Source organism: Globicephala melas, chromosome 2, assembly GCF_963455315.2.
Source record: "Globicephala melas chromosome 2, mGloMel1.2, whole genome shotgun sequence".
Taxonomy (NCBI): Eukaryota; Metazoa; Chordata; class Mammalia; order Artiodactyla; family Delphinidae; genus Globicephala; species Globicephala melas.
In genome coordinates this window covers 69,774,103-69,801,220 of record NC_083315.2, presented here as the reverse complement: position 1 = coordinate 69,801,220, position 27,118 = coordinate 69,774,103, and the positions used below count along the sequence as shown (strand labels likewise).

The 27,118-nt window shown below is 50.0% G+C and overlaps 1 protein-coding gene across 1 annotated transcript in view; it reads right to left on the bottom strand.

Annotated features, from left to right (window-relative positions):
• DAPK2 (death associated protein kinase 2) overlaps positions 1-18,766 on the bottom strand; it is a 124,022-nt gene extending 105,256 nt beyond the window's left edge. The window contains exons 1-2 of the mRNA XM_060293556.2: positions 18,689-18,766; positions 15,198-15,295 (exon numbers count right to left, since the gene is read on the bottom strand). Of these exons, the coding sequence (XP_060149539.1) occupies positions 15,198-15,295; positions 18,689-18,730 (140 nt within the window). The 5' untranslated portion in view covers positions 18,731-18,766. The remainder of the gene's footprint in view (positions 1-15,197; positions 15,296-18,688) is intronic.
• Positions 18,767-27,118: the final 8,352 nt, after the last annotated feature.

Below are 27,118 nucleotides of genomic sequence, written 5' to 3'. Positions count from 1 at the left end.
TGGGCATGGTAGAACTGGAGCAGGGCTCCGGGCATGGGTGAGACACAGATAACACAGGGAAGGCATGCAACCTAGGCTCTTTGAGGAAAAGGCGGTCACTGGAAGGATACACACAGGAAGAGAAAGTGAACCTAGAAGCCACAAAGGAATTAGCTCGTGGAATCACTGCATCTTCTGTGGCAGCCCCATGCCCTCCTCACTGTGCATCAAGTCTCACAGAGAGGCCATCTAATTGGCTTTTGGCTAATATATCACTGGTCCTAGTGGGCAGAGCTTTTTCAGCCCAGCCATCTCATAGGACACCAAATAGCCAATGAATGGGTCACTCTTGGGTCAAGTGAACATCCCTGCTCCAGTCAGGGGGCCACCCCTGCACAAGAGCCAGCCCAGCTCCACTCTATGGGGCAGGGGGCTGTGAGGGGCTCAGGACGGAAAAGGAAAGAGGGTAGTTTTAGCAAGAAAGGAATATCAGGCATGGCAGACACCATGCACAAGTTGGGGGTGGGTGGGAATCCCAGCAGGGGTCTTTGTGACCGAACACAGAGGTAAAATTAACATGGCCCACTGCGATAGAGGGTAATAGACTTGCTCAATCAGGGAAGCAAGGAGTAAACCAACAGCTCTGGGAGCTTACTTTGTGTCTCAAGTACCATTTTGAAGAAGTGATCTTGGATCCAGGTGTACAGTCTACACAAATTGGGACACTTTAAAAAATATGGATGCCAGAGCGCCACCCCAGACCTTCTAAATCTGAATCTGTGGCATGTATACATGTGTGTTTGTTTTAAACCTCCTTTGATTCATATATACTACCCAAGATGACAATCGCTGTGCTACATGTTTCGCTCATAATCTCATTCAATCCTCTAGAGTCAGGAGAGATGGAGGTTCAAATCCTGGCCTGATAAGGTAGGTGGTATGTTCTCAATTCCACAGATGAGAAAACCAAGGCTCAGAGAGGTGAAGTAACTTACCCAAGGTAACACAGGCAGTGAGTAGTAAAACTGGGATTCGTACCTAGGTTTAATACCTGAGCCTGAGAGACAAATTCTTGACTGTGTATTGGAGAGGGGTGGATCAGCTGCCCCTGAGATGGTCCAGCCACAAAACTTCCTGGATGGTAACAACACTGGGAACCAGGGGAATTGGGGTGGCAGTTGGTGGAGCCAAACCGGCTTAGCCAGGGCCTGGCAGTGCTTCCTGACCAGCAGAAAGCTGAAATCTCAGAGGCATGTGTGGACCCCAGGAAGGCTCTTACATCAGGGCTCAGCTGAAACATCAGAAAGAATTTCACAATTCCAAACTCTGGAAACACCGCTGATTTAGCTGGGTCCAAAGGTGTCTTATACAATCTCTTTCTCTAAGAAATCTTTGCAAGATTGCTACTTGGACCTGTGTTTACAAACCCCTGTGGACACCAGCCTTATCTCCACTCCACCTGGCCACCCTGCTCTCAAGGGTAGGGCTGGGTCTTTGTGCCTCCGTTTCCATATCTGTAAAATGGGGACGGTGACTTCCTCCCTGCCCACCTATTCCAATGTGGAGGCTCATGATCAAATGAGGTAACAGAGGAGAAGCAGCCCAACCCAGCTCCTCCCTATGAGCTCTTCAAACAACTGACCGCTGGGCTTTTAGCATCACCTTGTCCGTATCTGCAACCGTTTGCTGGGTACTTCCCACATGCCAGGCTATGCCCCTTACATCTGTGCTAGGAATGGGAAAAGAATCACTTTGAAAGCTGCTCAGAACTGTTACTGGTAATAAGGAAGGCAAAAGACTCCAAAATGGGGCGGAGGTGGGGTGGGGGGATGGTCAGGGATGGCTTTTTGCATGGGAAAAACTTTAAAGAATCTTTGGTTCTGGAAAAGAGAGGCTCAGGGTCCTTTCAGGGAGAGGCTGTAACATCTATGTGTGAAAGAATAGGGGGTCTCTTTGGGGAGGTAAGTATAAGGATGGTAGCAGATCTCGGGCCTGGGGAGGGGTCCTGGAAGGCCTCAGCATCATGGCAGATGGCAGGAGTCAGGGGAGCAGAGGTATCTATTACCCCACTTGAAGTTGTTTCCTTCTCTGTGCAGAAATTCCTTTCACTACCCGAAACTCAGTTTATCCTGCAAGCAGCCTCAGTGGCAAGGGAGGCACTCAGAAACGGGCCTGAGTCCATGCCTGAGACAGGGTCACAGAGGGAGCGCTGCCTTGTCTCGAAGGAGAAAGAGGTCCTGAGTCCAAGGACCTAAGGCAACAAGGAGGATGTGAGCCCTCCCTGGGGAGACCCAGAAATGCTCAGTCAGGAACAGGACTTCCTGTTGTCCTGGAATGGAATGCTCATTATTCTTATTTGGACACTAAAGGAGGGGACCCCAGAAGGCTGGAAAACAACCCTGTGAGAAATGGGACCATCTTAGCACAAAGAAACGGAGCCTATGAGTGTGAAGCTGCCCCAGGTCCAGCGGCTCACAGTAGCAGAGCCAGGATCACACCTGGGCCCGGTGGCTGCAGCACCCGGAGTAGTCACCACCAGGCTAGGGCTCATCAGCCTGCTGCCCCGAGCCCGTCCTCCTGCTGGGGCCCTCAGCTGCCTTTCCCCCTCTGCCCCGTCACCCTGTCTCCTCCATGACACCAGTAGGAGCGTTTGCCTCCCAGGACCGTACTGCAGCCCCTGAGCAGCCCAGTTCTCCTCTTTAGCTGGTGGGCCCTGGGCCCAGGGTGCCAAATAAACCTCACCCCCAGGAGGGAAGGATAATTCATCACCCTCCAGGCCCTGTGGCCAGGCCACCAAGGACCAGCAGCTCAGGATTCAAGATTAGGGCACTGAGGTCTCAGGCTTAGATGCAGGCAGCCGGGGGTGGGCGTGGGCAGGGGAGTAGTGTCAGCCGTGGAAATGGATTAAACAAGGACAACTGGGCTCTCAGCAGATTCCCCAATAAACCACTAAACAACTGTATCCACCTCCTCCCCTGTTCTCTGGAGGGGAGCCCAGGGTCACAGGCAGAAAGAAAAATCTTGGGCAGCTTGGTACCCACCCCACCCCCCAAAGAGCACTGGACCGGGAGTCAGAAGTCATGGGTTTAAATCCCAGCTGTGACATTTCCCTCGGCAAGTTAGTTAAGTTCTCCAAGCTTCAGCTTCCTTATCTGAAAAGTGGGAGAAACGCCGGCCACCCCGTAGGGCTGCAAGAGGGTTAAACTAGGTAACAGCCCATGACCAGTGCAGGGCCAGGTTTAGAGAGGATGCACAATCCCTAATACCCAGACCTCCCTTCCCGTCTTCCACCCCAGCACTCCCTGCAGGACAGGACAGACTGACATGGACAGTGGTTTTGAAACTGGGCTTCTCGGAGGTTCCTCACGGGCTGTGTGAGACGGAGGGCAGGGAAGGGGCGCAGGTGGACCGCTGCTCACCTCTTCTTCCTCCTTTTACATAACTGCACCTCACTTTGATCTGTTTCTATCCTGTCCCCCACCCCAGAATAAGTCACTTTTTTAAAGTTTTGCTGCTTAACTAGTAAACCATACTGAAAGTAGATGAGGAGTAGACACGTTTTTTCCACAAAGAGTCAGATGGTAAATACTTTAGGCATTGAGAGCCATACAGTAAAATCCAGGATATTATTATTTATTATTAGTAGTAGTAGTAGTAGTATTTTTGGCCCTGCACCATGTGGGATCCCAATTCCCCGACCCAGGATCAAATCTGCACCTCCTGCACTGGAAGCACAGAGTAGGTACTCACATAACAAAGGAGAAAACTAAATTTCCACAAAATTTTAACTGATGAAACTCAAAATATAATAAGAATTGCATTTGTCTTATTCTGTTTTGTTTGTTTTTGGTAATACAGGTCTGCCATGAGAAGAATGGAATTGCTGGGGCGGATAACAGTTTGCTTAATTGGGGTCCAAAGTTAGTGTTCCAACCATCAAATCTATTGCAACTGGTCATCTATAAAACCCATTCTTTCGGTGTCTGTGACCACCTAGAGGGGTGGGAAAAGGAGGGTGGGAGGGACGCTCAAGAGGGAGGGGATATGGGGATATATGTATACGTATAGCTGATTAACTTTGTTACACAGCAGAAACTAACACAACATTGTAAAGCAATTATACTCCAATAAAGTTAAAAAACACACACACACACACTTTGTAAAAAAAAAAAAAAAATTCTTAGCTCCAGGGCCATTGAAAGTAGGTGGTATTGACTGTAGGGCTATAGTTTCCCATCCCCTGGACTAGACAATGTCAGAGCCCTTGCAGGTTAAAGTTCTTGGGCTTTAAAGCCTGTTGAAGGCTGCTCTGGGGGCTAGAGCAATCTCCAGAAGAGAGACTCTGAAGGCTGCAGCATCTCCTCTGTGGGAGGCTCTGGAGGGCTTCACATGGCCTCCCACCTGCACTGCCAGAGCCCTGGTGCTTAACTGCAGCTGAGGTGATGGGTACCTAAGGCCCTAACTCCCACCACTGGCCGCGGCTCTTACCCCTCACCTTGGTCTCCCCAGCAAGGGAGAATACAGGGAAACCAAGCTCTCGCCTTCGCCCTCAAAACACACTTCTCCCCAAGCACCCCCTCTCCCAATAGCACCTCACAGAAAAACCTTCTTATAGAACCATTCCAGGGAATTCCCTGGTGGTCCAGTGGTTAGGACTCTGGGCTGTCACTGCTGAGGGCCCAGTTTCAATCCCTGGTCTGGGAACTAAAAATCCCACAAGCCACGTGGCCAAAAAACCCCCACAACATTCCAGCCAGCTTCTAAAAGTAGAGACAAAGAAGTGGAACCCTTTGCCAGAGTTGTGGGGTCCCCCAAAGACCTTGAATCCCCTCTACCTCTCGGGGGAGGAAGGCAACACCATCCGTCTACAGGAAGACCTCTGCCTCTAGTCCTGACGGGGCCTCATTTTCATCACTTATAAAATGGGAATGATTATACTTGCCTTACCTGCCTTGTGTTGCTATCAGAACTTCAAAATATCTATGAAAATGCAATAGAAACACCATGAAAAAAGGTAAAGTAGCACAGAGAACAAGATTTGGAATTAAGGGAGAAGCACAGAAGACTTCAACCACTTTAAATTTCTCCACAGTGAAAACATTAAGGTGTCTTTACAAAACTCTTAAACTACACAAAAATAATGAAAGGGTATTGGCAAAGCCATAAGGAAATAAGCACATGCTGGTGACCTGGTAAACTGGTTCAGTATTTCTAGTTTCAATCATTACACAAATCAGCCATAACCTCTGACCTTGTATTCCACCTCTGAGAATACACTGGCAGAAATAATGCAGAGAGGAAATTAACAAATATGTTCACAGAAACACTTATTTTTAGTAGTGAGAAACAATAGGGAAAGTTTAGTAAATTGGGGATGTTTATATAGCAGATTATTATGAAGTTAATGAAAACATACGGACTGTATCTATTTGTTTTAAAAGGCCAGTATTCTTCAAAAATATCTTGTCATGAAAGTCAAAGAAAGGCTGAGGAACTGTTTCAGGTTAAAGGAGACTAAAGATACACGATAAGGAGATGCAGTATATGATCTTCACTGGATCCTGTTTAGCAGGGAGAAAAACTGCTAGTTGGGGGACTTCCCTGGTGGTACAGTGGTTAAGACTCCAAGCTTCCAATACAGGGGGCCCAGGTTCAATCCCTGGTCGGGGAACTAGATCCTACATGCATGCCAAAACTAAGAGTTCGCATGCTGCAATTAAGGAGCCCGCCTGCTGCAACTAAGACCCGGCACGACCAAATAAATAAATAAAATATTTTAAATAAATATATAAATAAAAAACACTAGCTGGGGAGTGGGAGGTACAAACAGTTGGGTGTAAGATAGGCTACAACGATGTATTATACAACACGGGGAACATATCCAATATTTTGTAATAACTGTAAATGGAGTTTAACCTTTTAAAATTGTATAAAATTTAAAAAAATTTTTTTTAAAGAACACTAATGGGAAAATTGACAAAATTGGAACAAGAATGATAGCTTAGATAAAAATATTGTATCAGAGTGAAATGTCCTGAATTTGAAAGTTGTACTGTGGTTATGAAAGAGAACGCCCGTGTCCTTAGGAGATGCATAATGAAGCATTGAGGATAAAGAGGCATAGTGTCCGCAACCAACTCCCAAACGGCTCGGAAACAATAATAGGTAAGTAGGTAGGTAGATAGGTAGATAGACAGAAAGAAGGAAAGGAAAGAAAAAGAGGGAAGAAAGGCAGGAGGAGAAGGAGAAAGTGGGGAAGGAGGGAGACAGCAAGGGAGGAGGCGACAAAATGTTAAAACCTGGTCTGTCTATTTGGGAGGATCAAGTCCACCTATTCCTAGAATAGGATATACAGGAGTTCCTGTATATGAAGGATATACAGGAGTTCTGTTATTCTGAAAATGTTGCTATTAAATTTGAAATTATTTTGAAACAAAAATATTTTTCGGTTATACGGACTCTGGATACATGGAAAGGTATACATAAAACATGTTGAGTCAAAAAACAACACAATGCAAAATGTACAGGCTGGCGATATATAAGTAGAAAGGAAAGTGTGTCCCGTAGATACAGGTATATAACGGTTTCAATTATCCTCACATAGGACCTCCCTCTCGCTCTTACAATTTTCATAATGCAAACTGAGCTCAATGAGACCGCTACCTCGGGGCAAGCGGTTTGCACCATGTGCCAGCTTCTGACTGAAGCATGTGCAATGCAGCCACTTTGTTTGAGTGGCTTTGTGCTTTGTTTGCCTGACAATGGGTGATAAAGGCGCCTCCCTCCTTCCTCCAGGGCCTCTGTCATCCAGGGCCCCTGCAGTCGCCTGTCCTCCTGGCAGCTCCCTCCCTTCAACCCTCTCCACGCGCCCTCTTGCCCAAGCCCGGGCCTGCTGCTTCTCAGTCTTCGGCAGAGCCCTGACCTTGAGGTGGTTACGTGCCATCTCCAGGATTACACCGTGAGGAGCTGCCCCACACAGGGTGACAGCTTCCTCCGCTGAACAACTGGCACATGTTTGGGGGTCCCCCTATTAGCTTGTGGCCTGTTCCAACGTCTCATTTCATTAGCTTTGGAGGAGAGTACCCCTGTGCCACAATTGAGCCCTAACCTCTTCTAGGGTAAGGCCTGAGCCCTAAATCTCCTCTATCCATCACGGTGCCCAGCACCCAGTGGGTGCCTGGGAAGAGTCTCTGGACTGTGACAATGAGTACAGACGTGCACTTACACATCCACACAGGCTCACTCACGTTTTGGAAACCACTGGCTTGTCTGGGGCGCAGCTGTGGCCCAAAAGACCTCCTTGCCACTAACACCAAGCTGAGGGCTTCCTGGGCCTGGCACAGACAAGCTCGGTGTTAGCAGTCAGAAAGCTTTTTTGGCATGAGTGACCAGCCGCCACTGTAAAACTTCTCTGAGCCTCAGTTTTCACAACTGTGAAGTGGGAATGTGATCCAGCTCATACTGTTCCAGAAGACGGGAAGTACTCGGCACAGATACTGACATGGGGGCAGAAGATTCTTAACTTAGGTCGGTCACTTTCACTTTCCGGCAGCAGGAAATATAAGCATGTGTGTGATCAGACAAGCATGAGAATCCCAGCCCAGGGAGGCAAACAGGGCTCTGACTAGAGAAGTTTCTGGCTTTTATTTCTGACTTTCTCTGAGATTTGCTGTGTTGCACGAAGTGGAATTTCCCACTTGCCTTCTCCTTGATAAGGTAGGTGGTCTGTATTTCTTGAGCCAGTTACCTAACATTTTGGAGACTGAATTTCTTCATGTGTAAAATGGGAATAGCAGCTGCTTCACAAGGTGCTACCAGGATTAAATACAATAATGTGTGTCCACTACTATATATAAAATAAACAACAAGGACCTACTGTATAGCACAGGGAACTATATTCAGTATCTTATAATAACCTATAATGGAAAAGAATCCGAAAAAGAATATATATATATATAGCTAAAATCACTTTCCTGTATACCTGAAACTAACACAACATTGTAAATCAACTATACTTCAATTAAAAAAAAAAAAAAAGAGTAATGGGGACTTCCCTGGCAGTCCCGTGGTTAAGACTTCGCACTTCCACTGCAGGGAGCCTGGGTTCGATCCCTGGTTGGGGAACTAAGACCCTGCATGCTGCGCGCGGCAGCCAAAAAAAAAAAAAAGAGTAAGAAGAAAAAAACAATGTGTGTCCAGGAAATGGAGTGTGTTTTGTTTCTCACTTTGTGTTTGGGGAATCCTGGACGTTCGTTCATTCCAAGGCCTATGGGAGCTGGGGGCTTGGCTGAGTTTTTGGAACCAAGGCAGGTTCCAAACAGCTCTGCAGTTAACTGTGGTGTCTGTGGGAGTTGAGCGCTTATCAAGCGTAAAAGGCCTGGGCTGGATGCTATTGGGGTTGTGGCAGGGTGGAGGGTGTGGTGGGGAGGTGGATAGGGGCAGAAAATGAAAGGATAAAAGATAAAGTACGCAGGAGCCCAGCATGGAGGACCCTGGGTCCAGCAGGGAAGATGACCAGGTGAACTTTCTGTGTAACATGAGGTATGATGACATTAGCACTTAATAGAGGTGTGGGTCCAGAATAAGAGGTAATACAGTCCATAGAGGGGGTGAGGTAGAGGGGGTAGGTGTAGAGGGAGTGGGTCATGGCAGGCTTTGCTAGAAGAGATGGCATTTGATCCTGACCTTGAGGGAAAAGTTTAATTTTTCCAAGAGTGAGAGAAAAGCGAGAGCAAAGAGAAGTCACAGAAGATTTGGGGACCTCTGGCCTCTGTCCCAGTGCTGCCGTGATGCTCAAAATAGGAGAGCAGTTGCGGACCTGCCTTCAAAGAGTTGACAGGCCAGCACAAACAAATGTGAGATAGGCCTAATCTCATCACCGGTCATCCCAGGGCCTGAGAATCTCTCCTGCTCCCCTTGGTCTAGGCAACCTGCCCCCAGGAGCTTAGCGCTTGAGGGAATGTTAACTCTGAGCACATGCAGGCCTCAAGCAGACACAAAAGAGGAGAGGCTGTGTGGGTCTGAGAAATAGCCATAGATAGATTAGAAGGTAAGACTCAGAAACAAAAACAGTTGCTAGGTTAAGGCTGCTAATCTTTTGTTGGCTTAAACTGTCTTCTTAAATGTTTTATTTAAAAAAAAAAAAACTTTCCTCCAAAGTAAGTCTCATAGATCTATATACTGTAAAAAGATATTCAATGTATTTCATTAAGTGAGAAAAGCAAGTTGTAGATTGTCCTGGTCGTATGATCCCATCTGGGTCTACATTCACACTTGCTTTACTTAGACTAAGTTCTGAAGGGCAACAGAAGACAATTATCATCAAAGTCTACCTGTGGATGTGAGACTTAGAGGGAGGACAGAGGGAGTTCTACTCTAACTGTTCATAAGTTTATGACATATGCCATGCATTACTTCTACAATAAAAAAATTTTTTTTGATTTAAAAAGAAATAATAAAACCCCCTTCGCCTCCGAGTTCATCTTGGAAACGCTTTTTCCCAAGGACAGAGACAGGTAAATCCAAACACCTATTATTATTGTTTTCCATAGAGCTTTGTGGCTAGACTGGGCTATAGAGCCCAGCCTGGGTACACCTGAGCTCTATACATTTCCTGGAGGTTTTTTGTTTCTCTCCCAAAAGAAGTTGCTCTGGCTAAGCTGCAGGTGCGGTGGGTGATCTTAACCGCAGAGGACCCCATTGGGAGACTCAGGTCTGGCAGGCAGCTGTCCCAAGGAATTCCTCAGCCTGTTTAGGAAGGGTGAGGCTTGAGAGCAGTGGCTCCTTCCACGGCCCAAGGCTCCTATCCCTATAAAAGGGGATTCTGCAGGTTAAGTGCCTAGCAGTGTGCCTTGCACATGTGAGCCTCCTATACGTAGCAGGGCTTCTGGCCGCTATCTTCACCAGGGGAGCTGGGGAGGTTATGATGGGATGTGTGGGGTAATGAATGGTGAGGTAGGCTCCCTGAGAGAGGTGAGGGCTGTGGATAAAAGTTGAATTTACATATAGAGAGGTTTTCCTCTGTTTACACCAGCACAGTGTAGTTGAAAAGCTTCTTTGAGTTTCAGCTCCTGTACTGCTGGCTCTGTGACTTTGGACAAATCACCTCCCTTCTCTGGGCCTCACTTTTCTTGTCTATAAAACGGAGATCTGGACTAAATGCTTGTTGAGATCCAGTTCAACAGTAATATTTTATGATTTTATGTTCATCTAATAATTTAAAAATCTAAGTGAAGTAATGTAGGTATAGGAAAAAAGAAACCACTGATCATTATATGCTGCTTACATTAAATTACCTTGTACCCTTAGACACACAGTAGTCATCATTGGGCCTATCCACCAGCACCCTTCCCCAGGGAACATCAATCCTTCCCAAATGCTTACCTTTCTGACTCTGACCCTCCTACCCTACCCTCAAGGTCAAAGAAAAAAAGACTACCCTACCATATATTCTCCCCCACTCCCCAAAAGCAGTAAAATTAAAGAGAAAAATAAGTTTGTGCTTTGTGGGTCCTTATGGTGTGGTAGCCAGAGCCCTAGAGTAGGAGTCAGACCACCAGTGCCCACCCTGATCTATCACCTGTTCACCGTGTGACCTTGGACAAGTCACTTCCCCTCTCTGGTCTTAGCTTCATCTATAAAATGAGGGGTTAGATGGGTTTCTCTTTATGAGCCTTGCTCTGCCCTACAGTGGCTACCCAGGCTGGGAGAGGCCAGAAGCTGCAGGCCAGCATTTCTCCAACTGTTCCCAGAAACAGCTGACAACCTCCAGCATCCCCAGCAGGCTGGGGCCGAAATGTGAGCCAGAAAATCAGGTGAGAGGCGCAGGGCCAGGTGGGCCCCAGCCGTGCCCAAGACTCTCAGGCCAGGGCATGATGTCCACATCCAAAGCTGGATTCTGCAGCTTTTCTCACAGATGTTCTCTTATTTGTAGGATAAGGACATACAAGGCCTCCAAAGGCATCAGAAACATGCCCTTTGGGGACCAGACCAGGGCAGGGAGTGGACTTAAAGATTCCTTGTTTGTTAATGTATAGTTTTAGTTCAGATACAATATACCTGCAAGAAAATGTACATATACAAGTATGGCTTAACATACTTTCAGGAAATTAACACATCAGTGAAACAGGTACCCAGATCAAGAAGTAGAACAATACCTGTCCCCCAGAAATCCTTCTCATGCCCCCTTTCAGTCACTAGTCCCTCAAGAATAACGACTATTCTGATTTCTAGCACCAGGGATTCATTTTGCCTGTCTTGAATTTGACACAGATGGAATTATTCCGTAAGGGCTCTTTTGAATCTGGTTTCCTTCGTTCAGCATGATGTTTGTGTGAGCTCCATCTGTCATTACAGGTAAAAAAAGGAAAAGTGACTCTCACTCATTTTCATTTTTGCATAGTAAGGACTTAAGGAGGAGCTAAAGTCAATGAGACAGCCCTGAGTCTAGGGGAGGGTGCTCACGGACAGCCCAGGAAGCAGGTTTACGTAAAGCTCCTCCCAAACATAAGAACAACCCCTCCTGCTGTTCCTCCTGCAGAGACCCACACTGTCCTGCTGGGAGGCTCTAGAAGTGGGAGACGGGGGCTTGACACCCAAACTTACTTCAAAGGCCAGAAGCTCTTGTTCACTGAACACCTTCCCTGTGCCCAGCTCTGTGAGGGACACCGCAGACTCAGCATCCCATTTAATCCCCGCAACCACGAGGTCGCTACTGTTATTATTCCTATCTCACAGGTAAAAAATACTCAGGCTCAGAGAGGTCAAGTAAGTTGTCCTAAGGTTGCACAGCTAGGAAAGGGACCCAGACCTCAAACTGTGTGTCCCCAAAGGCCAAATCTCTCCACCAGTCTGTGCTAGCAGAGAGCTCGCAGGCTGGGTCTGGCCTCCTGCTATATATCCGACCTCATCTAGCACTGCTTGCCCCCAGCTCACGTTCCACGGCCACACTGGCCTCCTGACAGCAGCTCAGGTCCCAGGCTCTCCCCACCTCGGGGCCTGCATCCATGCTGCTTCCCCTGCCCGTGCATTTACCCTCAGCCACTTCCTCGGAGCAGCCTCCCCAGCCACCCAGGGCAAACTACATCCCCTATTCTCTCTCAGAGCATCCCTCTCTCTCCTTTCATAGCCCATCACACGCCCTATAGTGACTTGTCCTTTTGTGATCCCTCAATCACTTGTTCCCAATGGAACACAAGCTGCAAGAGGACAGGAACGTCGATTTTGTTCGTCGCTGCCTCGGACAACGCCTGGCACGAGGTACACCCGCAACAGTGTGTTACGTGAAGAAGAGAGGAGGAGAGACAGATAGCACTGCCCCTTCTGAAGTCCAGCAGTCATCTGAAGGCAGCTCTAGTTCCAGCCTGTTTATGGCCCCCGGCAAGACTCTTCCCCTCTCTGAGGCTCAGTTTCCTGAACTGTCCGACGAGGGTCTTGGAAGAAAGACCTCTAAAGGCCTTCCAGCTCGTCGGACCTCTAGACCAGCGGTCCCCAACCTTTTTGGCACCAGGGACCGTTTTCGTGGAAGACGATTTTTCCACGGACGGGGAGGGGGGATGGCTCAGGCGGTAATGAGAGCGATGGGGAGCCGCAGACGAAGCTTTGCTCACTTGCCTGCCACTCACCTCCTGCTGTGCGGCCCGGTTCCTAACAGGCTGTGGACCCCTGCTCTAGACCACAAATCCTAGGACGACAAGCCATTCCAAAGGCCTCAGACCTTTGCTGCCTCTTACTCACCCTATGTCCAGCCAGCACCTTAGAACCTTACAAAAGTTGCAGGTACCAGGGGGCGGAGGGGAGGCTCCTCCAAGGCTCCCCAGGCTGTGAGGTACCTGTGGCCTTCACACCCTGTTGTAGATGGAGGACCCCAGAGCATGAGGTCTCTTCCAGTTCTAATAGCTCTGAGGTATGGAATGGGGGAGAGACAGGACTAAGAAGGAATAACAGATGAATTCCACGGGAAACGTCTACTTCCTTCTTCAGAGCCCAAGCCCCCCCCCCCAATTCCTGACTTCTCAGCTCACAGCCCACCCGACATAATCCCATCCAACGCTGCCCTTGTTATGTGCACAGCTGCCCCTCCAGCCAGGCTGGAGCTCCAGGAGGGCAAAGACTCCCCGTGTCATGCTCATCTCTGTACCCAGGGCACTTAGCACAGACCCTTACACACAGGACATGGCCAACATGGGGCCATCGAATCAAAAGCCACTGGTAGGGCCTGCCAGGGTCTGTGGCTAAGGGTGCCACTTTGCCCCCGGCATCACCAAGTTCAGGAGAAGCGCCCGAGGCGAAGAGACCCTCGCTTCTCACTCAGAGGCAGAGTCCAGCTGACCACCCTCCAGCCTCTTCCCAGCCCTTCACAGGCCCCGGATTGCCAGTGGCAATGGCCCAGACAGAAGGCTGAGGAATCTCCCCCTCTGGGACACTCTGGGACTCTGCAGACACTTGCTTCTTGACCCATCCAGCCAAGCAGGACAAGCACTCCCTAAACTTGAAGAAACCGCACTTTCTTCTTTCTGGCCTCACCACGCGGCTTGCAGGATCTTAGTTCTTAGTTCCCTGACCAGGGATTGAACCCGGCCCGGCAGTGAAAGCACCGACTCCTAACCACTGGATCACCAGGGAATTCCCATAACTGCACTTTCTATTCTTCTCTGAGTAAGGCTCCTCTGGCTTTGAAGTTCTTTCTAGTTTTTTTTTTTAAATAAAAGTACCCAGTGACCCAACTTCTAGCTATCTATCTTAAGGAGACAGTCAAAAACAGGATCAGAAATGTCTGTTAAGGGATGTTCACGATAGCTTTAGCAATGAAAATTTAAAAAAAATAAATGGAAACTGCATATTTTTAACAGTAGGGGAAATGGCTGAATAATTGGGGCATGCATATACAAGGGAATATAAAATTGCATTTAAAATATTTAATGACATGAGCAAACCTGTATGATACATTAAGATGTAATTTTAAAACTGTATTAAAACACTAACCTATAAATTCAGTGTGCTTAAAATAAAAGGAAATAAATATATACATATATTTGCAAAAAATAAACAAAAGAGAAGAAAAGAAAGTAAGAGAATTAGTCCTGACACAGGAGCTCTTTAAAGGGAAAGGCTCCCGTTGTGCATCATGGATACAGTGAAGGTCCTGAACCCCCAGATTTTTACTCTGCTGGGTGTGTGGAGGGGTTGGGCCGGGTGTACTGCAAGTATGTGTGAGTGTGCAAGAACCATGTGCACTGGAGAGAGCATGACAGGTGTGCAGGCACAGACTGGACGGGCCAGACGTTGGCCATGTCACTTGCTGGCTGAGCAACTTGCTTAAGCTCATTGGACCACAGTTTCCTCAAGAAAAATAAGAGTAAAAATAATTCCCATTTCATGAATTGTTGTGAGACTCAAACTCCAAGATTGGTGTCCTGTAGTCATTAAAATACCACCCGAATACTAGCAGTTGTTACAAATGAGAGGCAAGAAGAGAGCTTCAGAAAATCATTTCTCTCCAGACAGTAACTACTTTCAGATCTGAGTTTACCCCGTCTGTGTTGTGGGTTTAGCAAACCTGAAAATGCACCCAATAACTCAGATCTGAAGAACCTTCACAACTAGGCTCATGTGGCTTGTCACTCAATCTAAAGCCATTTTCAGGAGGATGATTTCCCCTCCCATTCAGGCTCTGAGCTTACAGAACAAAATCCTGAGAGCTGTGGAGGGACTTCCTTGGTGGTCCAGTAGTTAAGAGTTCATGCTCCCAATGCAGGGGGCCTGGGTTCAATCCCTGGTCAGGGAACTAGATCCCACATGCTGCAACTAAGAGCCCACGTGCCGCAACTAAGACCCAGCACAGCTAAATAAATAAATAAACGTTAAAAAAAAAAACACCTGGGAGCCACGGAGAATCCCAAGTGGGATTCGGAGAAGAAAACCAACAGGTCATATCTCAGTCCAGAGCCTGGGGAGGATTTTGGGAGCAAAGTAACAGGTACAACAAGAATCATTTAGATTTGCCGTTAACTGTCAGCCAGGTTATACTGAAAACACAGAACTCAGCAATTCTAGTCCTTTCTGCTGGCAAGTCTCCATTTCCAGAGAGATGATTCCTTGCAGAGGCACCCATGAAGATGAATAAACCTCAGGACTGTTTTTAAAGCTTCCCACGAGTCCTGTGACAAGCCCATGACCTACAAGATCTACTGACCAGTACACCTCTCACAGCCACTTACCTCCCCAGCTCCTCCCCGATGTCATAAAAGTCCTCCACCTTCTCCTGCTTGAACGTCTCCATGTTTGGGCTCCTCATTGAGGCCTGGAGCGTACAGCCCTGAAACATGAAAAAACCTGAGGTTAGGACAGACGTGTCAATTGGTACCAGCCTGAATCTAGGCCCAAAAGTAATTGGCTGCCTGGGAGCTAATAATTCAAAGATAACCCACAGCCCTCATTCCTCAAGAACAGCCTTGATCAAGCCTTTCCTCACCTGTGACCAATGATGTACCATTCTTATTTGATTTATATTAATCACATTTGTTAAGGAGACAAAAATAGCCCTCCTCACTTCTTCAGATCTGCTCTGAACAAGTTCAGAGAAACAGGACCATGGGCAACTTCGGCAATTTGTTCTCATGAAATTCAGGTCTACTGAGAAAAGAGGCAGCTGTGATGCAGGAAAAACAGAACTCGTTTTTGAGTCAGAAGTTCCAGGTTCAAGTCCCACAGTTGCCTACGTCATTTAAACTGCAGAGTCTTAACTTCCTCATCTGTAAAAGGGATTAGTACTGTAAACACCACTGCAAATCAGGATATTAATTTTATAAACCACAAAATGCAGTAGAAAGGTAAGGGATGTGCATGACCTCAGCTCCTACAGGCGCTGTGCCACCCAACTTGGAGTCTGAACTGATTTCAAACTCTCTCACTCATCACCCTAAGGGAAAGATGCCTGGGAGTGGTGTGACAAATTACAGTGGGCACCAGGAGTTAGGAGCCTGAGGTTCTAGGTGCAATTTTGTCCACAACTAGCTCTATGGCCTCATCTCTTGTCAGCGGGAGGAGGCTGTTTCCTCATCTGTAAAATGGAGCTAACTCTGCCTACCCAGGGCACCTTAATGAGAACCACAGGACTACTCTGAACCACGCAGAGCACCCACCACTCCACCAGAAGAGACGGTCTGCATCCTCCCTTGGGATCCTCCTGCCCTAAGGAGCTCACCCATTCCTGGGACAGCCACATGCCACCCTGGACAGCACCCCGAGGACAGGGCCCAGGACACAGCCTGCACATCACAAAGATAAAACCAGCTACCTGTGGATGCACCTTTCAAGAGTCATTAGCAAAGGCCTCTCGGAGCTCCTTTTGGCTAGTGCTGGCAGCTTTTCTTCTGCCTGGCAATCAGAGACCAACCACGGCCGGGCCCCATGAACCCCCAAAAGACTGTTTTCACCAGGCTGTGTGGAGGCACCATTACCTAAGGGCACGTCTCATCAGTGCCGAGTGGCTGAAGCTGTTCTAACTCTCAGGTGATGTATACATTTCACCCTCTTTCCTCCACCTCTGCCCCCTACAAACCAGAGCTCTGGTACCAACATGCCACCTGCCTCCCTCCCTTCCATCGAGTCACACACATCCCTGAAGACCTCCAGGCAGAGCTGGCCTGGCTCCCAGGCCTTACTCTCAGGGCCACCTGCCAACCTCTTGCCTGTGCATCACACATCCTCCTCCCTGCTTGGTCTTCACTCCATGCTCGCATCCAGGGCCTGGCAAGCATGGAATCCTGAGAAAAGCAGGCTCCAGGATCCCCGGTTCTAGGCTAATCTGGGTGTATATTAGCCATGTGACCCATAGCACGTTGGCACCCTCTCTGGGATTCAATCCCCCTCCTCTGTAAACTGGGGTGATCACGTCTATATCACACACTTCACACATCCATGTGAGGATCCATTGTGATAAGGACATAAACTGCTGGGCAGATAAGAACGATGATTATTATTGTTATTTGACTCATTCCAGGCCATTGTTTGTGTTTCTGCTTCCCATAGCCATTGAGGCACCAATTCTGTTCCCTTCTGAGGAAAAGGTACTGGGATTCTCCTGGCAAGTTTGGCTTGATCAGAGTCAGAAGTTTGGCCCCCTTTGCCCCCAACCCCCATTCCTGGCAAACCTCCTGAGGCTAGTACTGAGGGGGGGGGGGCAGGACTGCTATCTATCGTCTTCTTTTTGCTGAAAAAATACTTCCAAATAAACCATCTGGGTCAGATCCTGGGGGTGGAGGTGACAGTAGCTACTAATTTCCCACAGCTAGATGGAAGCAGAAAACCCCAAAAAAATTCTGTTGGCAGATACCCTGAGAATGGTCCCAGGAACAGCTAGGATCCTCCATTTGGCAAGAGGCCAGCTGCATTGGCTATCGGGAGCTGAGCTGGATTTGAAGAAGCCCCACCTCCCCAGAAAACAATGAGCCCCTGCCTTGTGCTCCACATCCTGAGTGACCAGAACTTGGGGGCCAGGGGAGTCCCCTAAGCTCAAACCAGGCCCACCAGTTTGGCCTCAACTCACCATTTCAGCATAGCCCCCTCCCCCATAAATCCCATATTACAGGTAAAAGTAGACCTTTCCCATTCCCCCAAAACTTTCACCCCTGCCACACCCAAGCTCAAGCTGGGCCCTTTTCAGGGGGTTGGGGGGGGGCACCTGGAAAGCCCTCCTAGCAAAACTGTTCCCTTCCCACAAAGCCAGGCTCAAATGCTACCATCTCTAGGAGCCTCCATGACCCTTTTTCTTGCCAAAACAGATTAAAACTCTCTTCCTCTTTAAATTCCCAAAGAGTGCTCTTTACACATGTTTAGGGTTAGAGCTGATCACGTCCTGGCTTATTTCATAATCTATGTCAATGTGTAACCCAGAGGGAGAGAGTACAGGTTCCACAGGCACAGAGGCCTGGGTTCATATCCCGGCTCTGCCACTTACTAGCAAACAGCACAAGACAACTTTTCTGGGCTTCAAATTACTTACCTAGGAAATAAGTCTAGACAATGCCTAGTGTTAGTGAATATCTGGAGAACTCTCAAAACTGCTAGGGAGAGTAGACACTGGGACTGCTTTGGAAAACTATTAGTCAGTTTCTACGGACGTACCTAAGAGAAACACATGCGGATGTTTTCCAAAATGGTCCACGTTAGAACGTTCACAGCAGCACTGTCAGTAATCACTAAAAATTGGAATCAACCAAATGGCCATCGACAGAAGAATGGATAAATAAATTGAGTTATACCCATACAATGAAATTATTATACAACAATGAGAAAAAGTGAACTACTGCTCCCTGCAACAATGTGGACGAGACTCACAAACATAATGTTGAATGAGAAAAGCCAGACACAAAAGACGACAGACTGTGTGATTCCCTCTAGGTAAAACAAATCCGTGGCGCCAGAAGTCGTAATAGTTGTCACGCCTCGGTCAGGGGTTGTGCCTGGAAGGGGACACAGGGAGGTGTCTGGGTGCTGACAGTGCTGCTTCTTGATGGTATGTACAGTTATTTTGTATGCAATCAAAATTTTACATAATTAAGACACGAGTCTGATATCTACTGGACAAATGAGATAACATATGTAAAGTGTTTTTCACAGTCCTTGGACGGTTCCAACAAACGTGAGTTCCCTCCCTCCTGCCTGTTGTCTTGGAGCCTCACGAGGGCAGGAGTTGTGACATTCTCACCTCTGTCCCCTTGCGGTAGCTGGTACACAGCAGGCACTCCATGAATGTTGGCTGATGTAAATTTAGTGCCCCAGCTGTCTTTCTCGAGGCTGCTGCTCAGAAAGCTCATCCGGTAGAAGCAGCTGATAACAACTCAAAGCCCCTTCATAACGTCCCTCACCAAGATGAATTCGCATTTTACCAGTTTAGAGACATGAAACCAAAGGGGAGACAGCCTGAGGTGGAATTACAGTCACCAGCTAGGACCCGGAGAAGGACACAGAGATACAGGCATCTTTCTGGCCCCGAAAAGATGAAACCACATGGCAGAGGGCACAGCTACAACTTTTGGCCAGGGGCACAGGCCATCCATCGGCTCCAGTCATTCCAAGGTTGAGGCCCATCTTAATGCCTACATTTCTCTTAATGGAATCTCTAGAATTCACATTCCTGCCCCCCAACCCTAATACTAGGCAACACTTCTGAAAGGTTAACACAGATTTCCTAAAACCTCACAGAAAGAGATCTGTAAGAACATCTAGGGGATTTTTAGACCCTGCTCAGGAGCCACCAGCATGAGGAAGGGGAGCCAGAGAAGTTTCACTTTATCTACACTATATGTTGGGGTTCCGAGTGAGAATTCATGGGTGGGAGGAGTTTGAAAACCACTGCTGTCTGGTCAAACCCACTTGTTTTACAAGAGGAGGAAACTGAGATCCAGATGGGGGGAAGGACTTGCTGAAAGTCACACAGCTAGCCCACTCCAGCTGCTCTTCCCCCAGCTTCTGTTGACAGTACCCTCAACCCTCCAATGGTGGCACGAGGGTTACGAAGTCGGTGGCCTCCTGAGGGACAACCTGGGAGGAGGCCTCCAGGGCTGGAGGATCATTCCATAAGGAAGTTTCAACCCTACTAAGCCCCTCCCCCATGGGCCCCAGCTCACCCTGCTGAACTCTCAGAGATCCTCACCCAGTGCAAGTCTGCGAAATGGGACCATGATTGCCCCCTCACACCCCCCCCATCACATTCAGGAGGAGGCTGCCAACAGAAGGGAGGGGCATCCAGCATTACAGTGGCCCTCCATGCATTGGAGGCTTTGACCCACCCTGATCTCTGATGAGGAAGCTGGGGCTCTGAGATCAGCCACCTGCCTAAGCTGACATGAGAAAACTATCTTCCTGGTAAAGGTCCAGCTCCGCTGGGCAGCCTGCTTGGTCACCCCCCACATCTAACAACCAGGGAGGCCTTAGGGAGAGGGTCAGGGTCAGTTCAGGTCTTCTTCCTGCCAGTGGGAAGCTCACCCCAAACCAGCACACACCCACTCAAATCCACACACCCCTGCACCCCCTGCCCAAGCCTCTCCCAAAGCTGCCGAATGGGGCCACTTCAGGTGCTAAAAACACATCTTGGGAGATGGGTGGTTTGGGGAAGAACAGGACTCCGGAGGAAATCGTGAAGAGGCCAACGCACCAGCACCCCTCAGTCACCAGGGCTCTCCCAGGAATACCTTACACAGAGGCAGCTGAGAAATACAATGTCAGAAACCACAGCAGAGGTCCCCAGCTGCCCCCCACCGGATTCTTGAGTACAAGGTGTCGGGGGCCACCCGCCCCCAGCGACCTTCCCACCTGCCAGTGAGGCAGCAGCTATGCATCCTCTCTTCCAGTGTGCACTCCTAACCTACCACCTGCCTGGCCTCAACGCTGACGGCCCTGGGCCTCCTCTCCCTCCCAAAGTGAGAAGCCTAATTTCCACCATGCAGAGTTACAGTGAGGATCAGGCAGACCCACACATGCCATGAGACATCCACACTGCCTGAACCATAGTCGCGTAAACCGTTGACAACACCCTCCTATGCTGGGGTCGAAACCCCAGCCTGCCGCAGACCAACTGGCTGCCCCCCTGCCCACCCTAACTCTGCCCCAGCCCAGGCTCCCGACTGGGACCACAGCTTCATTCTGCCACAGGGAAAGCTGACTGGGTACGGAGCACCCTCCTCGCATCACCTGTTCGCAAGAGGGCGAGAAGGAGGTATGCGAAGCAGATGATGCTGAAAATATCTGGGCCCTCTCCTCCCGTAAATCTGGGGCCCTCCCCCGCGTCAAGGGGTCCTAACTTGATGGACGTCTGTCTCCCGTTCTCCCTAGGCGCCAGGTCTGCCAGCCGCTCCCAGCCGGTTCCTCGGGTCAAAGTGCCAGACTTCGGAGCGAGCCCTAGGGGACCAGCGGGCAGTCCCTGAGGTCCAGGGCCGGCCAGAGCACCCAAGGCCAAGGCCGGCCATACCCGGGGGGCGGCGTCAGGGACCGGGCCGCTGACTTGCCCCGGAGCAATTTGCCCCCGCTAGCCCCAGCCCCGAGCCGCGCGCTCTGTCCCGCCCGTCGAGCCCGCAGTCGGGCGCTACTCACGGCGGGAGGCTGTGCGGCGCCGGGCGAGGAGGCGCGGTAGGCACGGGGAGCGCGGCCGGGCGCGCTGCTCTCTGCTCTGCTCCGCTCCCTGCACGGTGGGCGCCCGTCTGCCCGCAGAGCCGCGGAGGAGCCGAGAGGGCGGGGCGGCCGGTCCCGTCCCAGGCGCCGGCTGGAGGCGCACCCGGAGGCCCGAGACGGCGCTCGGAGCGCCCCCTACCGGGAGTTCCCTCAGGACAGCTCCCGGGTGAGGGCCGAGAGCCTCCCTACCAGGTCGGAGCAGTGCACCTCCTGGCCCCTGAGGTTGCCAGGAGAGGGGGCGAGAGCCAGTGGCAAGACCTGGAGTCTTCACGGGCTCTGCTGCTTACATGATGTGTGGCTGGACAGGTCGGCTAACCTCTCCAAGCCTAATCTGGAAACTAATTTAAATGAGCTGATACACTGGATATAGCCTGCCATGATCACTCAGAAAGTGGTATCTCCTTGTCCCCCGCTTCCACCATGAAAGAGGAATTCCCACCAGGGAATATGCCCCTTCCTCCCTCCCAGTCAGAGTGCTCCGACAACGGACAGATTCTTCTGGAAACCTCACCATCCACGGTTCACAGTGGGGTGGGGGCCGAGAGGGGGAGGGACACTTCCCTCCTCACCACCCCACCCCATCCCCTCATCCCCACCCCCACTTGGGAGCAGCCTGGCTTCCGTGCCCCCAGCCCTGCCTGGCACGTTGGTGAAGCCCCACACCACCCCACATCATCACATCAAGGCTTCCCTAATGAAAGACTTGGGAGTGGAGTGCTCCTCTCTTCCTTCTGCCAAAAATCCCGGGAGGAAAAAGGAATGAGAGTGGAGGGGGTGGTGGAAGGACGTGGAAACAGAATGTAAGTCAAGTTCAGTGGTCTTATTTCAAGACAAGAGGCTGTTTAGGGAGAATAAATGAAGGCCCCTTCCCAGAGCCTCCATCCCTAATTCATCCAGGGCACTCCTCAAGACAGTCCAAGAGGAAAGGGTGATAGGTTCAGAGTCCTACATTTGGTTCAAAGCTCTGCTCTGCCGTTCCCGGTGTGGGTATAGTCTTGGGCATGGTGCCTGACCTTATTCTTCATCAGTAAAGTAGGTAAACACTCCTTACAGCGTCTAATGGAGCTATTGTGGGACTAAAATGAGACAGAATGTGTAAGATGCACCTAGAGGACCTCTACCTGCGTGAGCAAGCCCCCTGTCCCCTCTTTAGCCTTTCCCGACACTGGGGTACTGAGATGTACAGATCAACCAGCCCTCTCCCACTCCCCAGCTGACTGGTACTTCAGAGTCTGTGACAGCCTCTAGAAAGACCCCGGTGCTTCCTTGTTCATAAACTTGACAACATTCCAGGACAGTGCAGGCTTTGAGCCACCTCTCCCAAGAGCACCAGGCTACCTTGAGAAAGTAATATCCAAGACCAGAGGTGGCTCTCCAAGTCAGTGGCCACAGGAGGACAACCACTGGTGAGGTTTCACCAGCATAAGGAGGCCCTTCATCCTCAGACCATCCTCATACCTCCTCCCCCATTTCCAGTTATCTATTGCTGCGTAACAAACCACCCCAGCCTGTGGCATGAAACAATTCTGTTAGGCTCATGCCTTGAGGGTCAGAAACACAGAGAGTGCACGGCATGTATGGCTTATCTCTGCTGCACGATGTCTGGGGCTTCAAATGGGGAGACTTCAGTGGGTGGGAGTGACTTGAATGGCTGGGGGCTGGAATCATCTGAAGGCTTCTTCCTTCACATGGCCGGTGCCTGTGCTATGATGAATCCAAGGCTGGGCTCAGGCGAGACTGCGGAGCACCTACATGTAGCCTCTCCGTCCCTTCCCCCTCTGAGTCTCATGCTAAGTACCTAATTTGCAGCAGCAATGTCCCCTTGCCCAAGGCAAAAAGGACATTCTTGAATTTGACACATGGCAAACTAGTCAGAGAATGTCGCAGCTGGAAGTGTCGCTGTCAATCATCCCATCCAGCCAGGTTATTTTTCAGAGGAGGAAACTGAGGCTCAAGGAAGAGAAGTGACTTGCTCAAGGTCACACATCTGGTGAGGGGCAGAGCTAAGATTAGAGCCAGGTCCCCTCCCCATTTGCAGTTTGGTGCTCTTTCCATTCTACTTGCCAAATGCAGTGCCTAGGGAGATACCATCTGGAAATGCATTTTATGCTTGGGGTGGAGTGAGTTCATCAGAACCTCACCTGAGGCTACTGAGCACTGAACATGGGACTGAGGTGGCAGACGGCAGGGAAGGGAAAACCCTGAGGGTGGTGGCAGCGAGGACACCTACTCCAGAATGAAGTCAGGAGGAGGTCCAGGGATTAAGTGCTAAGAATTACCTCAGCCTCAGTCCCTGCGTGGTTCCAAATGTCTCACCTGGCATTTTAAGGCTCCGACCTGCATTTCCCCACTGTGTACGCACATCCTCTTCCCTCTTGTGTGTGCACATCCAGCTTTCTTGCCAGCTTGGATTATTGGCTGTTCCTGCCTCCATACTTTTGTTTAAGCCATTCCATCACCACCCCCTCATCTCATCCTACAAAATCCAAACCATCCCTCAAGGGCCCTCTCAGGTGACATACCTTCCATGGAAATTTCCTCGAGCTGCCCTCCGGATGCCTTTCTCCCCTGAACCCTACCACTCTTGGTTTGTACCTAATTGGCATTCCCCTTCCTCTATTTTAGTTGTAATTAGTGTCCAGTTCATCTTTGTGCCCATACAATGCCTGACATCCCCAACCCAGTAAAGCCTGTTAAATTGAGTTACTAGAATATAAATGTCACAAGGTAAGGGACCATAACTGTCTTGTTTTCTATTGTCCCCCAAGGGCACCCAAGTCCCTGGCACTTAATCATATGTCGGATGGAGAGATGTATAATTAAAGTTAATAACTGCCACATATTACACTCCAGGAGTTCTCAGCCCTGAATGCACATCAGAATCACACTGGGAGTGTTTTAAAATCCTAATGCTCAGACTGCACCCCACACCGATTACATCAGAACCTCTGGGAGTGGGAGCTGGGCTTCAGTAGTGGTTAAAACTCCCCAGGTGGTTCCAATGTATAGGCTGAGAACCACTTTGTTCATGTCCCAGAGACCTGGGGAAACGAAAGCCTCCTCCATCAACCCACCAAACCACAGACACATCTGAGCACCTGCTTTGTGCAAGACACTCCCGCAGCCTATGAGACTGGTGAGTCACAGGAACCGGAAGCTTCCACAGGATGAGAAGACAAGCCCACGGGGAAGATGGAACCATGGGGGACACTAAAGGGCAATGAAAGTGGGGATAACCTAAGGTACACTTTGGCGCCTGGCAAGTTTACAGAGCCTACCAACCTGCTGACGAGGAGACAAGAGCCAGGACTGAGATGCCGCATGTGTGGGCTGGGGCAGCCGGCACTGGGGTTGGCATAGAGGATGCACGGTGCGAGGGTTAAATGCAGGGACTCCGATGCCGGATGCCTACTGTGGATCCCAATGAGCAACCTACTGTGTGATCCCGGGCAACCTTCTCCTGTTTATGTTGTTTTGTTTTGGTTTTTGGTTTTTGGGTTTTTTGGCAGCGCCACGCGGCATGTGGGATCTTAGTTCCCTGACCAGGGATTGAACCCGCACCCCCTGCAGTGGAAGTGTGGAGTCTTAACCACTGGACTGCGGGGAAGTCCCCCAGGGAACCGTCTTGTTCTCTCTGTGCCTCATTATCCCCGTGGGTTGTTGTGACCATTCCATTAGTTACGGATATGTGTGCACTTGGATCAGTGTCCAGCCCATAAGTGCTCAATGAGTATTGCTACGTTTATTGTTCCTTGAATGTCTGGTGTGAGCTCCCCTAGACAAGGAAATGGATCTTATTCATCTTTACACCCCACCCATCCCCAGCCTGGCCCTGAGCAGGTCCAGAACGAGTCAAATGAAGACTGGACTGCCGGCTGCTTGACAGTGGGTCCAGCGCTGACAGCTTTCTTATGCTATCAGGACAGGCCAGGAGAGGACACAGCTGGCTCCTCCCCAGCTGGCTAGCCCCCTGGGTAGAAGGCAGGCAGGAAGCCTCCTCCTCTCAGTGGTGGCCAGTGGCCTGGTTCCTCAGTCCTTCCCAGCCCTCTGTACCCTGCCCTGTGCCCTCTACTCTCCCACGCCCAGCCAGGCAGGGTCAGGGTGTGGGGCAGACTTGGCCGCCCTTCCTGCTTCCTCCCTCAGGAGGCCCGCTGGCTCTTGCAAACAGAGGTGGATGCTTCCACCTCTAGCCTGGCTGGACTCAGCAAGGCCTTGACCCCACCGTAAGGATAAGGGAGGGGAGGGGAGGAGAGATTGAAAGGGGCTGGGGCATGGGAGGCCTTGCCTTTCCCTGGAAGCCCTGGACAATGGGGATTTCCTGGGCACAAGGGCGCACCCATTGGTTCTGCAAACATTCAAGGGCACCCCCTGGGGCTAGGTGCTGGTGGAGGAAGAATAGACTTAATGCCTGGTCAAGTGTCAGGTCTACTCCAGCAGGCATTCACGAGGTGCCTTAAGGTAAGGAGAGCCTTGACTCAAACGTGAAAGAAGAGAACCAGGAGAGTAGGGGGTGGGGTGAGTGAAGGACGGCACATTAGGTGGGAGTAGCTGTGTGTACAAAGGGCTGAAGGTATGAAACCACCAGCCATTTACTGCCTCAACTCCCACCTGAGCCAGCACAGGGGTCACGTGGTGGGATCATGATCCAGGCACATGCTATCTCCTTCTGTTTAGGCAGAGGTTGGTGACACGGGCACTGGGTGCTTGGCCAGGGACCCCAAACAATGCCCACTTTTAGGGCTATGAATTCCACCATCTCCTTCTCTAGGCTCAGGAATAAGACAGGCCTATTTATATTCCTGTTCAGCCACTTTCTGGGCAAGTCACTTCCCCTTCTGAGCCTCAGTTGCCTCATCTGTAAAATGGGAATAATTACACCTTTCTCTCAGGACCAGACAAAATACTTGAGAAAGCACTGCCACAAATGGCAGCTTCCTTCCCAAAACAGATGGTTGCCAGGACTTCCCTGGCGGTCCAGTGGTTAAGACTCCGCGCTTCCACTGCAGGGGGCGCATGTTCTATCCTGGTCAGGAAACTAAGATCCCACATGCTGCGCAGTATGGCCAAAACAAAAAAAAACAGATGGTTCCCTCTCTCAAGACAGTCTGTCACCTGTGCCCTATCTCTCCAGCCACGTTGTTCCTCCTTCTGTCTCTGAAATACTTTCTTCCTTTCCCCTCCATTTATCCAAGGCTCAGCTCAATTCCAGCCTCATTCATTTTTCAAACATTTCCTGGTGCACATCCTGGGCCAGGCTCTGAGAGAAATGAGGCACAGGCCCTGCCCTCCAGGGGCCTCAAAGCCAAGCAGAGGAGATATCCTGGGAATAGATGCCAGAATCCCATGTTCTGGGGCAAGCCAGACAGAGCCCCAAGGGTGCCCAGAGGTGCCTGAATGCCTGGGGGGCAGGGTAGAGAGGCATCTCTAAGGAGAGAACTCTTCCTAGGTGGCACAGTCACATCTGCTGAGCTGAAGTTAGGATTTCACTTCCCTGTGTTTGTTAACAACCCCTGCCCTCCTTCTCCACATCCTTCTCCTGTCATCCTTCTTTTTGCTGGTAATGTGGTCGGACCCATCAGAGGCCTGTGGTAGATCCATGAGGGAAGAATGGGAGGAGAGCATTTCTTCCCCACCTTCCTCTGAAGAGGAACTTCAGGGCCAGACCTGGTCAGTCCGCTGGTGTCTCCTTCCACACGTCTGGAGGATCCCTGACCTCCGTGTAGCTGGCCTTCCTATTCCGTGGCACGTCATTGGATATTAAAACCATTGAGTGGGACTTCCCTGGTGGCGAGGTGGTTAAGACTCTGTGCTTCCATTGCAGGGGGCACAGGTTTGACCCCTGGTCAGGGAACTAAAATCCCACAAGCCACATGGCACAGCGAGAAAAACAAACAAACAAAACCCCCCCAAAAAAGAAAAACAAAAAACACTGATTGAGGGCTTCCCTGGTGGCGCAGTGGTTGAGAGT